Source organism: Terrapene carolina, unplaced genomic scaffold (genome assembly GCF_002925995.2).
Source record: "Terrapene carolina triunguis isolate 2854851 unplaced genomic scaffold, T_m_triunguis-2.0 Scaffold132, whole genome shotgun sequence".
Lineage (NCBI taxonomy): Eukaryota > Metazoa > Chordata > Testudines > Emydidae > Terrapene > Terrapene triunguis.
Window position 1 is genome coordinate 2148369 of NW_020664483.1, and position 15252 is coordinate 2163620.

General features: G+C 47.2%; 1 protein-coding gene across 1 annotated transcript in view; it reads left to right on the forward strand.

Annotated features, from left to right (window-relative positions):
- ARHGEF33 (Rho guanine nucleotide exchange factor 33) overlaps positions 1-15252 on the forward strand; it is a 34482-nt gene that overhangs the window by 17560 nt on the left and 1670 nt on the right. Inside the window, exons 7-14 of the mRNA XM_029911890.1 lie at positions 527-751; positions 3031-3160; positions 5336-5468; positions 7378-7461; positions 8653-8736; positions 10254-10402; positions 11169-11333; positions 13811-14549. Coding sequence (XP_029767750.1) covers positions 527-751; positions 3031-3160; positions 5336-5468; positions 7378-7461; positions 8653-8736; positions 10254-10402; positions 11169-11333; positions 13811-14549 — 1709 coding nt within the window. The remainder of the gene's footprint in view (positions 1-526; positions 752-3030; positions 3161-5335; positions 5469-7377; positions 7462-8652; positions 8737-10253; positions 10403-11168; positions 11334-13810; positions 14550-15252) is intronic.

Genomic DNA, 15252 nt, shown 5'->3' on the forward strand with positions numbered 1-15252 from the left:
TCTAAGGTAAGCCAGGGAGTATTTTTCCCGGACATGTTCGGCTTTTTGGAAATTCCCCCCGGACGGGGGTTTGATTACCAAAAAGCCAGACATGTCCAGGAAAAAACAGACGTATGGTAACCCTACTGTATTGGATGCTTTTAGGAAGAGATTTTCAAAAGGGTGGCATCCATCTTGTGAGTGGAATTTGCACTTGCATTTTTGCACTTGCATTTGAATTGGTGGTGCAAATCTGAATATTTGAACCGGTACATGATTGCTGGTGCAAACCAGTGCTCTAACTTGCAACTGCAAAGCATTCTTCAGGCAACAAGAAGTCAGGTGTCATTTTTGCAGGTTCAAATTGCCCCTACAGGTAGGGGAACTTGGGCTTCATCCTTATGGAAAAGTAAATCCATCGTAAACTGTACAGCACCCCTATCACTTTGGAGGGGACATGTTTTGTAATTATTACTACATTGCAATCTTTGTAAAAAAAGTCTGCATGAAAAACTGTTAAGTCCTGACAGCAGCTTGTGGTTTCTAGGGGGGAGCAGTGCAAATCCAGAGACAGAAGAAAGCCTCAAGCCTTCCTTGCCAGCTGACATCCAGCCAAAGGGTCACCCCCCATCGACTGTGTGGAAGCAGCCCAAGGACAGCAAAGAGTGGGGTGATGAATATATTTCTAAGGAGCACCCAGACAGAGTGAAGGAAACAGGCCAAAGCAGATACACCTCAGTGGACAATGTCTTATGTGAAACTTCTTTCGCTGGTAAGAATAAAGAAGCAGCTGTGGCTAAAAAGCATGGAGGCTTTGGGATTCTAGAGGCCATCAACTCTAGTCTGGAATCAAATAAGTTAGCAATGGGACCTACAAGTGGTTTAAGTTGTAAGTTTGTTTTAGGTTTCAGAGGAGAGCTAGCTGAAATGCAGGATTTCCCATTTGCGAGAAATGTTGGCATTCCAAAATTTGAGTTAGGGGAACAAAACCAATTTTCTTCTCATTTTCCCATGAACCAGAAATCCCCCCAAAATTTCTTTTCAGAACCACCAGCAAAGGGTGTTTTCGGACATAAAATCTGCTCACCAGGACCCTGACAGCTGCTGAGTGACATTGACATTAAATTGGTTCAATAAAAGATATTACCTCACCCACCTTGTCTCATTGACATTCTTGTCCGTTTTATGCTGTTAATTTGGATTTGCCATGACGACAATGAGGTGGGTGAAATTTTCAGCCGAAACCTTTTTTGGCAAAAAATGCAGATGTGGCAACACCATTGCATCTTGAGAATTCATGTTGGTTTGGCTGACCTGTTTCGGTCCATAGGAATTCCAAATTTTTCCAAAATTTGACATTTTCAAAACAAACCATTTCAGTGTTTTGGTTTGAAATGAATTTCCTTTTAGAGACTTCTTTTAATTTGATTAAACTATGAAAAACATTACAGAAAGGCTTGATATTGAAACAAAATGTTTCAGGTTGAACAAAATGTTTTGTTTGACCCGAAAAGATTTTTTTTTTCAGAATTGCCAGCAAATCGAATAATCCATTATTCACACAACTCTGCTTGTAACTGCCCCATCGACTGATAGCCCCTGAGAGAAGGCTGCATGCAAAGCCCTGCCTCAGTTTGGAGGGAGCTGCCTGAGACCATGTGGCTCTCAGTCCTGTAGGAACGGGAATTAGAAAGGCTGTGCTGCGTTGCTGAGGGGCTCCAGACAGACTGGTGCAATTCTGTGTTGGTTAGATTACAGAGTGTATTTATCGTGCCCTTTAGAGAGAAGGTTGCCTGACCATTTCCATTTTAAAAGGTCCTTTTACAATTGCACATAATTTTCCCTGGGACAGCCTATAGTTCACAGCAGGCCACGCCTGTGGAGTCCTTTAAAAGAACAAAAAACCTTACCCTCCTTGTAGCCTTGCTCCTCAGTCCTTAATATCTTTGGCAAAGGACAGACAAACTTTCTTTCCCTGGGATTGTTCCTTCTGCCTGGTCTCGCTCTGAGGTCACAGAGCATCTATGGCAAAGTACAAAGAAGCAAATAGTTTTGCTTCTCCATCTCTGCTAGGAGAGACTATTCTTCCTAATCCCATTCCCTCAAAGTCTATGCCTCTTCTGTGGGAGGAAGCTCATTATATATGCTGTGTATCCTTCCCAGCATGCTTTGCTTCAGAGCCCTACAGTTCTTAGCAGACCCAGGAGTACTAACCCCAACATTCCCTCTGGGCTGCAAGAATAGGCTTCAGTCTCAGGCCCTGAACAGCAGCAGATGTCTGGCTCTGCTTCCTCCCTGAAATCACTTCTGCTTTCTCAGGGGCTGTTTTTTCTTGCCACACTCCTAAATCCAGTGAATATGCTAGAGACGCCCCACAGCAGTCTTAAAGAGCCAGTACCCCCATTATACTCACTTTTGGGCTGGACTCTCCTCATTGGTGAATTGTTTTGAGTGGCAGTCACAAGGCCAGTCCAGGGAACAACTGCAGTCCTTGGGGCAGCCAGGGGCTAATTCAGCCCCTGTCATACGTTAGAGCGGCCTCGGGGCTGCTCTAGCTTATGATGTTGGCTGGTAACAGCCTCTTCGAGCTAGAGGTGGCGTAGACAGTTCTGTGTCAACTGTGGGTTCAAAGGAAATCCCAACTTCTCTGCTAGGGCAGCTCTAAGTGGTGCAAACAGGCTAAGGATCTGGCCCTGACTGTTCTCACTGGAATAGTGTATTTGATTTAAAGGGTAGTATAATTACTAGAGATGTAGCAAATTTGATGTGAATTTCCTGTTTATGATTTCTAAAAAAACTGATCTTTCAGAAACTCTGGAGGTCGAGGGGAGAGACATGCTTGTTTCCAGTCTTCCTTTGTAAATAGACTGTGGCCCTGATCCTGTGTGGAGCACTTTGCAGGATCAGGGCTAGCACTTGATATTTGTGAGGAAAATTACATGAAAAGAGGAAGCTCCTTCAGTCTTCCTCAGCCTTTCCCGTCCCACTCTCCAGTCAAACACAAGCGTGCAGCTTTGAACATGTTCTTTTAAATCAAACTTTTTGTTGAAGCCAAAAGACAGAGCATCGCTTTGGAGCTGCTCGAGTCTGAGAGGAAATATGTCATCAACCTGTCCCTGATCCTGAAGATCAAAGCCACATTGCAAGGCTCAGACGTGAAGAGGAACACCAAAGAGAGAAGGTATTGTAACTGTCACAATGGCTTTTATAAAAGGGCTTTTTCAACATTCCGAGTTCTTTTTTCCCCAAAAACATTTTGGGAACTTTCTCTTAGCCACTTTGAAACCTTTAAGTGCCTAATGTTTTTTATAGCCAGAAAGCTTTAGGTGTTTAAAATGTTTAACATGGGTAAAATGTTTAACATGGGTAAAAGATTCTGCCTTTTCCCGCCTTTCTGCTTTCATCAAGTCATAGATTCCAAGGCCAGAAGGGACCACTGTGATCATCTAGTCTGCCCTCCTGTATAACACAGGCCAGAGAACTGCCCCAAAATAATCCCTAGAGCAGGTCTTTTAAAAAACCATCCAATCTTGATATTAAAATGGTCAGTGATGGAGAATCCAGCATGACTGTTGGTAAATTGTTCCAAGAGTTAATTACCTTCCCTGTTAAAATATTATGCTTTATTTCCAAACATTTCTTGCCTCCTCTAGTCCCCTCTCCATGCCCTTTGACTCACCTCATTTAATCCTCCCTCTGCCCATCCTGCTCTCCTCCCTCCTGTCTCCCCCAGCACCCACTCTTTGAGACCTGAGAACAAAGCCCCCCAATCTCAGATTCACAGTCCATACCTCTCCCTCTGCCACTGGAAGTTGCTGGCTTTAGCATTAACTATGGACCAGTTACTGCTGTCCCATTATAGTTGACTATAAAATACATTATTCAGTATCATACACGGCTAAAAGGCATTTCCCCCCGTCTGTCTGTCTCTTGTCATTCTTCTTTCCACCTCCTGTGTCTCATATGTCTGTTTCCTCACCATTTTTCTGGTTCTTCTTTTATCTTTTCCTCTTTTCAGGATCTCTGCATATTCCTCATGGCCACATGCTTCAAAACTATCTCTGCCATGTCCTCGCTGTATATTAATAAGAAGCTTGGCATGTTTTCCATGTACATACCGCATTACAACCTTTAATGACATGATCACATGCTTTTTATCATAAAATACAATACAATATCATACCTTCTCTCCCCCCACTCAGCCTTTGGAGCTAGTTGGTAATTTTCCATCAAAACAATTTTTGTTGGAAAATACGGTTTCTGCACAATTGAAATCTTCCATGGGAAAATTTAGATTTTGCTGAAATTTTTCAATGTTCTGTCAGGTAAATCAAACTATATATTTCGTTTTGGGTCAGATCATCCTGAATCTAAACATTTCAGTTTGTTGAATTAAATGGAAATGTTTTGTTTCAGGTCATTTTGAAACTAATCTGTGTCCACCTGAGTTGCCACAGTGACTCATAGGAATTGTAGTTCAGGTACCTCATGACCTCGTTCTCCTCTATGGGCTCCCTGACCAGACTACATCTCCCACAATGCACCATGGTCTCTTCTCCGGTTAAATTGCTGTGATGCATTGTGGGAGTCCCTTGACATAGGTGCATTCTGCGAGACAGTCTGAAGAGGAAGCCCAGCCCATAGAAGAGATTGGAGGTATGAGGCATCCAAACTACAACTCCCATCACACAGATTCAGTTTGGTTCAACAAACCAAAACATTTTGATATTTCTAAACTGAAAGGTTTTTGATGTTTCCATTCAGCAAAATATTTAAATATTTTGCATTTTCCATCCTGATTTGGAGTGAAAACAGTTGTCAAAATATTGGAATTTCTCACAGGATGGAAGTTTTGACCAGCTCTCCTTATAAGGTACATCTTGTAAAGTGCACAGTGAATGAGTCCCATCCTACTTCCATATGTGGTTGCAGGAGTGGGGCCCAAGTCCTCTAACTCAAGTGATAATGGCTCATGCTTTGAGCTGTGTAGGTTCGTGCCCTGTTGGGCAGAGTCGGTTACACAAGGCAATCGAGCATTAGGCCCAATGAGTGCAAAAGCATGTGAACTGGAATCATAAAACACTAGATTCCAAGCTCTTTGGTGCAGGGACAGCCTACAACTCTGTATTTGTACAGCGCCTCATACAATGGGGCATCATTCATCACCGGTCCGTAGACTCTACCATAATAACAATGATTAATAATATCTTGTAAAGCAAACCCAGCACATTTTAAACTGCTGGCCCATGAATGCGAGCAGAATCTGTGGGTTCCCAAAGCCTAGGAATCGGATTCTTTTTCTAGATGAATTTCTATACTCCTCTGTGCAATCATATCTGTTATCTTCCCTCTTTAGTTTCTTCCCTGGTTCTTTACGATACCTGGTCCAGCAGCATGTAGACTTACTTCACATGCTGCAAGAGAGGGTGCTGAGTTGGCCACGTCCAGGAATCCTGGGAGACATATTCCTGAAGTTAACAAACGATGAGGTATGTTAGTGCTTGTGACAGAAAACACCCGACAAAGGCATCAGGATTGCATTAGTTTAACTATGTATAATGGTGTGTTTGGATCAAACAGAACTGCAGATTTCCCCCCCAACGTAATTACGTGTCTGGCTGTATAACAAATTTAAAAGAACTCTAGGGATAACAAGTCTACATACCATACTACGTACTACATACCAGTTCAAGTCAAAAATGGTACATCCATTATAGAATCATAGAAATGCAGAACTGGAAGGGACCTCAAGAGATCATCTAGTCCAGTGGTTCTCAAACTTTTGCAACCAGAGGACCCCCATTTTGATTTTAAAATTTTCAGGGACCCCCAAAGCCACCCCTCTCAGCCCTTGCCCTGCCCCCTTCTCCGAGGCCCTGCCCCTGCTCACTCCATCCCTCGCTCTCCCCCATCCTCACTCACTTTCAACAGGTTGGAGCGGGAGGTTGGGGTACAGGAGGAGGTGCAGGGTGCAGGCTCTGGGAGGGAGTTTGGGTGCAGGGGCACAGGACTGGGACTCACTTGCTGTGTGACTGTGACCAAAACCTAAACCCTCATGGGCCTTTGCACTGGTAAAACTGTGGCAGTGCAGCATGGTTCATCTGAATGGGCCAACAGAGCAACATCATGCAAAAATAAATAAATAAAAATCTACAATGTGAACATGGTGCCCCATGGTAACTGGGTCAGATGTTGCCAAACCGTTGTGGGCTCCAGTTGTAGCCTCAGCCGGCCCCTAGGTCTTATCTACACTGCCACCAAGACTTCGCTCAGATCCTGACCATACCACAACACAGGACAACTAGGTAAAGAGTTTGCTGGAACTGGGTGAAGGCCCTGCACATGTCCACTGTTGTAGCATGGTTTGACTGTTGCAGCTTGACAGGCACCATGTTACAATTGTTTGGTTGTGACTGTTTCAGACTGGGTAAGGGTTACAAGTACATGTACAGATAATGGCCTAACTTAACCAAAAAAAACCTGATGAGGTTCAACAAGGACAAGTGCAGAGTCCTGCACTTAGGACGGAAGAATCCCATGCACTGCTACAGACTAGGGACCGAATGGCTAGGTAGCAGTTCTGCAGAAAAGGACCTAGGGGTCACAGTGGACGAGAAGCTGTATATGAGTCAACAGTGTGCTCTTGTTGCCAAGAAGGCTAACGGCATTTTGGGCTGTATAAGTAGGGGCTTTGCCAGCAGATCGAGGAACGTGATCGTTCCCCTTTATTCGACATTGGTGAGGCCTCATCTGGAGTACTGTGTCCAGTTTTGGGCCCCACACTACAAGAAGGATGTGGAAAAATTGGAAAGAGTCCAGCGGAGGGCAACAAAAATGATTAGGGGTCTGGAGCACATGACTTATGAGGAGAGGCTGAGGGAACTGGGATTGTTTAGTCTCCAGAAGAGAAGAATCAGGGGGGATTTGATAGCTGCTTTCAACTACCTGAGGAGGGGTTCCAGAGAGGATGGAGCTCAGCTGTTCTCAGTGGTGGCAGATGACAGAACAAGGAGCAATGGTCTCAAGTTGCAGTGGCGGAGGTCTAGGTTGGATATTAGGAAACACTATTTCACTAGGAGGGTGGTGAAGCACTGGAATGCGTTACCTAGGGAGGTGGTGGAGTCTCCTTCCTTGGAGGTTTTTAAGGCCCGGCTTGACAAAGCCCTGGCTGGGATGATTTAGTTGGGAATTAGTCCTGCTTTGAGCAGGGGGTTGGACTAGATGACCTTCTGAGGTCCCTTCCAACCCTGATATTCTATGATTCTAACCAAGCTGTGTGCTATCCCTCCCCATTCCCCTGCCCCTTCTGCTCGGAGCCAACAGTGAACCTGGGGCTAACCCTGCAGAATTTCAAACCACTAACATTCCTTACTGAGCATTTCTGGGTTTGTTCCTCAGAACAATTTTCTGGACTACTACATTGCTTACTTGAGGGACCTGCCGGAATGCATCTCACTGATCCACGTGGTGATTCTGAAGGAGGTACATTTCTTACCTGTTATTTCAGAGACTCATCCGCCACGACACACAGTCATTACTGGCAATAGTGAAGACACAATCAGTACCCTCCCCCCACAGTGGAAAATAGCCGCTTGCCAAATCAAATATTAATGTATTCCTGGAATTTCTCTAAGGAATCAGGCAGTTGAAACAGTACAGAGATGTCAGTTCATCCTGAGCACATGAAACATAGCACAGAGAACCACAAGACACACTTCTGAAATCATCAAATCCAGGTCTGCGATTGTCTTTAGCCCCAAGATACTACTGATGGCAGCCATTGACACCTTTCGGCATAACCATGCCATTGCTAATTATACACTGGCAGCCTGAGAATGCCGGGAGATTTTCTGTGAAATATCTGAACTTGTCCCTGGATTGCCCCAGGCTGTGGTCCAAACCACCCAATCTCTGTTTGCAAACTGACCCTCCCGCCATCCTTGCCCCACTTCCCACAGCTGTTGGAACATATTTTCCAGGGTTTCTTCCTGCCGTTTTTTTCCATCCCGCTAACCAAATTATTTCATTACCAAACACTGGTTTCTTGAATGATGGGCTTGTTGATCGATTGGTTGTTCCGAGTTACCAAAGGCAGCTGTCTAATTCTAATGTCACCCTGTATTTGAATGAAGTTACATCCAGAAGTTCAATTGGATCAATAGCTGTAAAAAACCACCCCCCCGCCAGGAAATCCTCCCTTGCACCCCATCCAGACCACTGCGTGGGAGGGTATGTAGGAGAATGGATAAACCTTTCACATGCCCTGGAGAAAGACTCTTTCCTGAGACCTCCTTGCTGCCAGCCTCTTTGCATTCATGCCAGGGGTCTAATGGCTCACGTCGCTCAGTCCTGTGGTATCACCCAGGGGAGAGAGGCGGTCTGTAAAGGTCAGATGCTGATATCCTTATTCACACAGAGTAGTGCCCTGCACCTTGAGCAGTTCCATAGAAATCAGTGGGACTAGTCCCAGAAGTGACTATTGCCAGTGGGCATAAGGGGCTCACAGTCCAGCCCTTAGCATAACATGATTGGGACTGTTGTCATCTCATCCCCTTGTCATTCGTCTGTCACTCCCTGCGAGTTGCTGTGTGTACTGTACAGCATCACGTGAATACAAACTGCACTGGGAACTTACATGCCATAGTGATGCTAAATCTACTTTCTCCAATTCAGGTGGAAGAAGAAATTAAGTCTGACCTCTACATGCTGTTCTTTCATATAGTCCAGCGTGTCCCCGAATACCTTATTCACTTACAGGTAGGACTAACGCATGAAAGTTGCCCGGGTCACCCTATTGCCCTGTAAGGATAACACTTGGTATTGGCATTTACACTGCATGTCACTTCTCTCAGAGCTGGCCTCTGCAGCCACCCGGCGAAATCTCTGAGCCCTTGAAAGTGGAAGCCAGTGGAGACTGGTCTCTAGGAGACTCTCTCATGATTGGCAGTTTCCTCAGGGCCAGGACAGCCTTTGTGTCCCGGGAATGCCCCCCATTCTGAGAAACCCCAGACCCTCACACAGCTGTGGGGGACGTGTGGGCTTCCAGTGACTGGGCTAGGGCTGCCGGGAACTACTAGCCAACCATGTACAGCTGAGTCCGCTCCTTTACTGAGTAGCCAGCATGGTCTCTAGCCACAAAGGTGGTGGCTTACTAGTGTGAGAGGCAGCATGGCCTAGTGGGACTGGCATGGAAGTGAAGGGCTCCTGTTGTCCAGGTCCGGCTCCGACATTGGCCCACACCTTGCCCATGGCTGAGTCACGGCTTGATCCCTCTAGCTGAGTTTCCCAATTTGCAAACAGTGCTAATCCGTCCCTGTGGAGTGGTGATGCTCTGGCTATGACTCAGTGCTTTTACAGGGGTGTTCGAGAGATGAGGAGGACATGGAGAGACTGGGGGGGGTAAGAATGTAACTTGGGGTGTGGCTGTGAGAGTCAATGCGAGGGAAGCGGAGCCATGAAGGAAGGAGCAGAGAGAGAATGCAAAACAGGATGGGAGCAGCCTGCAGAGGGCTAGACCTGGGAGGAGACAGGGAGGTGGTAAAGGAACGGCACAAGAGGCTACTGGAGGAAGACACGCACACATTGTTTAGGTTGGTGACCTCTATTGAGGGGACGGGTAACCCTTTCCTTGCTGGCATCCCGTTTCTCTGTAACAGGGGATATACAAAATCCTAGGGGGGCAGGGCTAGCAGTGCCCAAACAAGAATGACCCCCGGACAAGTGCGGCACAAACAGCTGGCTCTTGCAGCAAGGAAATTGGTTTGTTGGGGATGAAAAGCATCTTCTTTCTTGTCCAAATGCCTACAACCCCCATCTCAAAGAGTTCACACAATGCATTTTCAGAGCCTCATGCAGTTGGTTGATTCTTAGTACTAACCCAAAGTAACATTAGCTCCTTTGCATGAAAAGAGCGAGGACATAGTCCAAACGGTCTGCTGTGGTGATCAATCCACCGGGAATCTAGTGAAGACCCGCTAAATCGACCACAGATCACTCTCCCGTCGACTCCGGTACTCCACCGGAACGAGAAGCGTAAGGTAAGTCGACGGGAGAGTTTCTCCTGTCGACCCAGCGTGGTGTAGACACCACAATAAATCGACCTAAGGTATGTTGACTCCTGCTACATTATTCACATAGCTGGAGTTGCGTAACTTAGGTCGACTTAATCCCGTGGTGTAGACCTGCCCTTAGTACTAACCCAAAGTCACGTTAGCGCCTTTGCATGAGAAGAGCGAGGACATCGTCCAAACAGTCTGCTTCCCTTTGCGCCCCAGAACATCCTGAAGTACACTGAGCAAGAGCACCCCGATTACTACCTGCTCCTGGTGTGTGTGCAGCGCTTCCGCATTTTTATCTCGCACTACAGCCTGCTATTACAGTGCAACGAAGACCTGCTCATACAGAAACGGAAAAAGCTGAAGAAGTAAGTCTGGCACAAGATATGGCCCTGTACTCTCGGGGAGAAATGATGGAGCAGGTGGAAACAAAGGGCCAGATTCTCAGTTGGTGTCCATGGGCCCACTGCTCCAGTGCTGTCAAATGGTCACATTTCCACCAGCTGAGGATCTGGCTCCTGTTAGATCAGAACATTGGTTGTCACATTTTTTGGATCAGATTTGGAGCAGCCACTTCCTGATGGTTCAGAGAAAGGAAAGAAGTTCCTTTTATTTGTTCTAAATGTACCAGCCATTAATTTAAACAAATGACTCCTTGGTTTCATAGGCCTGGTCCACCCTAGAAAAATTACCTGTTGCTGACAGCAGGTGATAGACATGGGTTCAGTTGCAAGCGTCCAGCAAATCAAGGTTAAGACGTGCTTTGAGCAGATTTTAGCCACCGCTTGCTGAAATAGCTTTGAATAGGCCCTGAAGACCTTACAGCCTAAATAGACAAGGCAGAATTATTGTCCCAGCAGAAGGGGAACTGAAGCACAGTGGGTTAAGTAAGTTGCTTGATGTCCTACAGGAAGTCTGAGGCTGAGCTGGGAATTAATCCTAGATCTCCCAAGTCCCACATAAGGGCCGTAACCACAAAGACATCACCCTTTCTCATACATGAGGCTGTTACTGAAACGATGAGCAAACTTGCCATGTGCCTTAAAAACGAACACAGGCTGTGCTGCTTCCGCTGATCTCTTGCTCTGTTTCTGCCCGGTTCTGTTTATTGGTGATGAATTTCAATTCCCCTAGGTCGTCCCTGGTTAAGTTATACAAAGGTCTGGCTTCTCAGTGTGCCAGTGCCAGCCAGGAGGTTTCTCAGACATCCATCACAACAGCCATCCGAGACAGCGGGATCCACTCCGAAGAGGTGATGCAGCAGTTCCCAGCAGCCCCCTCTTCCAGCACAACAGCCACGTAAGCCTATTGTCAGGCCGGCATCGCTTCCCTCCCCACACAGCCCCAACAAGTTTCAGCAGCACCAATGTGCCACTAGAAATAGCCAAGCGTGTTGCTGCAGCATGGCCATTCTGGGGAGGGGGGGCGGGGTCTGCAGCAGGTTGGCTCCCCTGTGCAGGGTAATAAACCTCTCTATGCATTCTCAGGAGGAAGTACCTTCTGGGAGCAGGTTTGAGTGGTGGGGAATGCCTGGGGAAGGGAGGAGAACACGTCTCCTGGCAAACAGCTTGGAAATTCTTGGTGTAGGAGCAGAGGGACCGTAGTAGCCAATCAGAGTAGAGAGATTTGCATTACCCCAGTGTAGTTATCACAAAATAACTCAGTGACGATGCAAATTCCTGCACTCTGGTTGGCTACTAATGGCTGCCAGGCTATCAAAAAGGATTAAAATATAGTACAACTGAGCAAGAGCAGGCTAATTAGGGAGCAGTGGTTATAGGAGGTGCACGCAAAGCAGTGGGGAAGCCCACCACTTTTCTGTACTGATCAGTGCTGGTTGGAAAATAGTAAGGTCTTTCTACAAGATCTGCTGTAGCTCCAACCGAAGGAAGGGTATGAGGAAGAGTTTACTGGCTGAGGGTCTCTGGCTTGTTCTCTGCAGGAGGTGGGACTGGATGATCACAATGGTCCTGTCTTGGCCTTAAAAATCTATTAAATATTTGGTGTAAAAAACACTGAAATAGTTTTCATCCTGCAGGTTGGGACAAGGAACCATTTTTTTAAATTTATTTGAAGGTTTTTTTCAGATATTTATATAGCATTTTCAGTTTTTGAATGAAAAATTTCCACCACCTCTCATTTTAATGCAGTTTTTGGGAAAGCTGGTCTGAGTTTCCAAGGCCAAAGATTCACTCTTTGAGACCCAAGAGGGTGAGCAGGGCTGCCGTGCTAACCTGTGCAGTCCAGATCCGCTAGGGGTTCATTCGGATAGATTTTCCCGAAGCGCGAGAATGCATTTTTCATTGTTGCAAAGCCAAAAATGGCATGAGAGAGTTTTGTGGAATTACAGTAATCCACCATTGTGTGCTTATGGTGTTGTTTAAAAGCAAGAGATTGCTATGATCCAGTGCATTGCAGTGACAACACAATTTGTCTGCATAGGAACACTTCCTCCTGCTTTGCAGTTCAGCTGGTTGGGAATTTGGGGCTGAATGTTCACAAGTTTGGCTCCTAACTTCCACTGATGTTCATTTTATGAGCTAAAACCCAAGTTAAGAGCCTAACTCCTTTTTGAGCTTTCAGCCCTTTGTGACTAATTTTTTTCCCCATTGGAAAATGCTGATTTGTCGGGTTTCGACACCTTTTTTTGACTCATGTTTTTTGAAATTGTCCAAATGTATCATTTCAACATCTTCTCAAGGAGAAATCCCGGCGTTCCGGTTCAAAACAACGCCAATACATTTTCAATAGTTAAAACTGAAACAAAACATTTGGAAATGATTGAAACCAAATATTTTGATTGACACAACCCCCCTTTTATGTATGGACGTATGTATTTATTTATTGGGATTTTCTGTTTGCAAACATTTTTGTCCCAATTTTGGGCTCGGAATTTTCTTTGAAATCTCAGTTTTTCTCGGAATGGGAAAAGCCGTCCATACTCGGGTGGCTAGCCTGAGCCACTGCCTGTGTCGCCGCGGCCGCACTGCTATTTTTTGGTGCTGTCTCCAGCGGCTTAGCGCATGGACATCGATCCGAGTGGGGAATCACACTTCCCAGCTGCAGTGTAGATGGACCTCTAGTGAATACAGTGTCCCCAAGGTGCTAGCTACCCTAGGGGGTGCAGGGAGGGCTGGGGCCTTTCCCCATCCCTGCCTCCATACTGGCAGGAGATGCGACTGTGAGGCACCTTCTCCAAGAGAAGCGCACCCCTGAAACACACAGGGGAAATCCCAACTTCCTCAGCTGGAATTCCCCTTCGGGGCCTCTGCCCAGCCCTCCAGCACACTAGGGGGCACCAGGGGCAGGGTCTTCCCGGACCCCTTGAAGGGAAAGAGGCAGAGTGAGGCATGGCCCCTGAGCTAGGGGAGTGTGACAACAGATTGAAGAGTAGGAGCTTCCCCTCTGCTCTCAAGAGATGGGACGGGGCTATCCTCCGCCCCCCCCCCAGCTCCGCCTTTCTTTAGCTCTGAGTGTGAGTGGATGAGCTGCCCGTGCACCCAGAGTTACTGCACAGGGACTGCAGGCAGGCAGGGTTTACAGGACTCTGGGTTCTAGTTGCACCGGGACACGCACGAGCAATAACCAGGGGGTTCCTCCCTCCTGCCAGTCCCGACCGGCTGCTTTCTGGCATTTGCTGCATCATACAGAATGCTTGCGACACCCTTATTAAATGGCACTGGAGTGACTAAGGTAGTGGCTGAGCCAGGCTTGCCAAATGCATGTACATCACAGTATTTTCTGTATTTCCTCCCCCTGCTTCCTTCCTTTTTAAGGCATTTGATGCCACAGATGAAGAAGAACCAGTCTGCAATGATGGAGAACATCCAGGCTGGGAAGCCATCGGACTGGGAAATGGAGGCTAGAAAACACGAAAGGCCAGAAAATATCCTTGCTTCATCTCAGTTCCCCGAGCAGGAGCTAAAGGCCATGTCCATCCCCTTGCAAGCGATCCCGGAGATGGACTATGAAACTCCCCCAGCCGATCCAATGGGAAATGCTGAGAGATCGGTCAGGACCTCAATGGAGCTGCTGCAGGATGCTAGAAGCTTTGCTCCAAACTATGAAGAGTTGGACTATGGGGGGGAAGTTTTCACCCTGCCAGGTCCCTACGAGGACGAGACCTTTCAAAACCTGGCTCTTTTCGAGAACTGCTCCCCGGCCTCCTCTGAATCCAGCCTCGATATTTGCTTTTTAAGGCCTGTTAGCTTTACAGTGGAGCCAGACAGGACAGAGCACTCGTCACAGCCGCTGCCTAAAAGCGGCAGTGCTTACAAGCAGGAGGCGTTTCACAGCAAAGGCAAGCAGCTGAGCCGGTCCCTGAAGGAGTTCCCCAGGAGCACGGAGGGCATGAGCACGAGACTCTACAGCACCCGGAGCAGCAGCAGTAGCCAGTTGCAGCACAAGCAGGAGAGAAGCCTGCAGCCTCACCTGATGGCGGCATCCTCTCGAAGCTCCCAAAGGAGCTACTTCCCCCCTCCCAGAGGGCTGGGGGAGAAACCGAGCTTTTTGGAAGTAAGGAGGCGAAAATAAAAACGCAACATTGTGCAGCAGGGTCAGAGAGAAACTTTTAAGGGAGAATTTTCCAAAATAGCTTCCAAATTTGCACATGCAAAGCCTTCCCCTGCACAGATACCTCGGGTAGTGAGAAGCAGAAGGGCACAATTTGCACCCAAATACCAGGCGGCAAGGGGGCAAATGCAGGTTTGGTGAATACAATTTTGTGGGTGCAGGTTCAGAGGCCACTTTCGAAAATTTGGCCCTTCTGGTGTGTCTGGCTTCTTTCTCCCACTGTCACTGAGCCCCTACGATCCATGCTTTTCTCAGCCCCCTGCAGCAAGCCCCTCGATGGAGGCAACAGGTTAACAATGGAGCACAGCCCTTTGAAATGAGGGCTCAGACCTGCTTGTGGTGGGTAAAAGAGGCAGGGCCAAGTAAGACAAATGCCGTTAGGGCCAGAGCCGTAGCTGCTATAAGTCAATGTGGCTCCACCGAAGCCGATGGGCCCAGATCCCCAGCAGGTGTAAACCATTTCAGCACCACTGAAGTCAGCCCAATTGCAGCAGCTGAGGATCTGGCCCACAAGCCCTAGCCCAGCTGGCACCTGATCTAGGTCTCCTGAAGCAGGGCCCTGCTGGGGTAACCCCAGCTCTGTACAAGCTTATACGAAGGTGATGGCTTAGAACAGGGCACAGCACTAACCCTAACACAGGGCCAG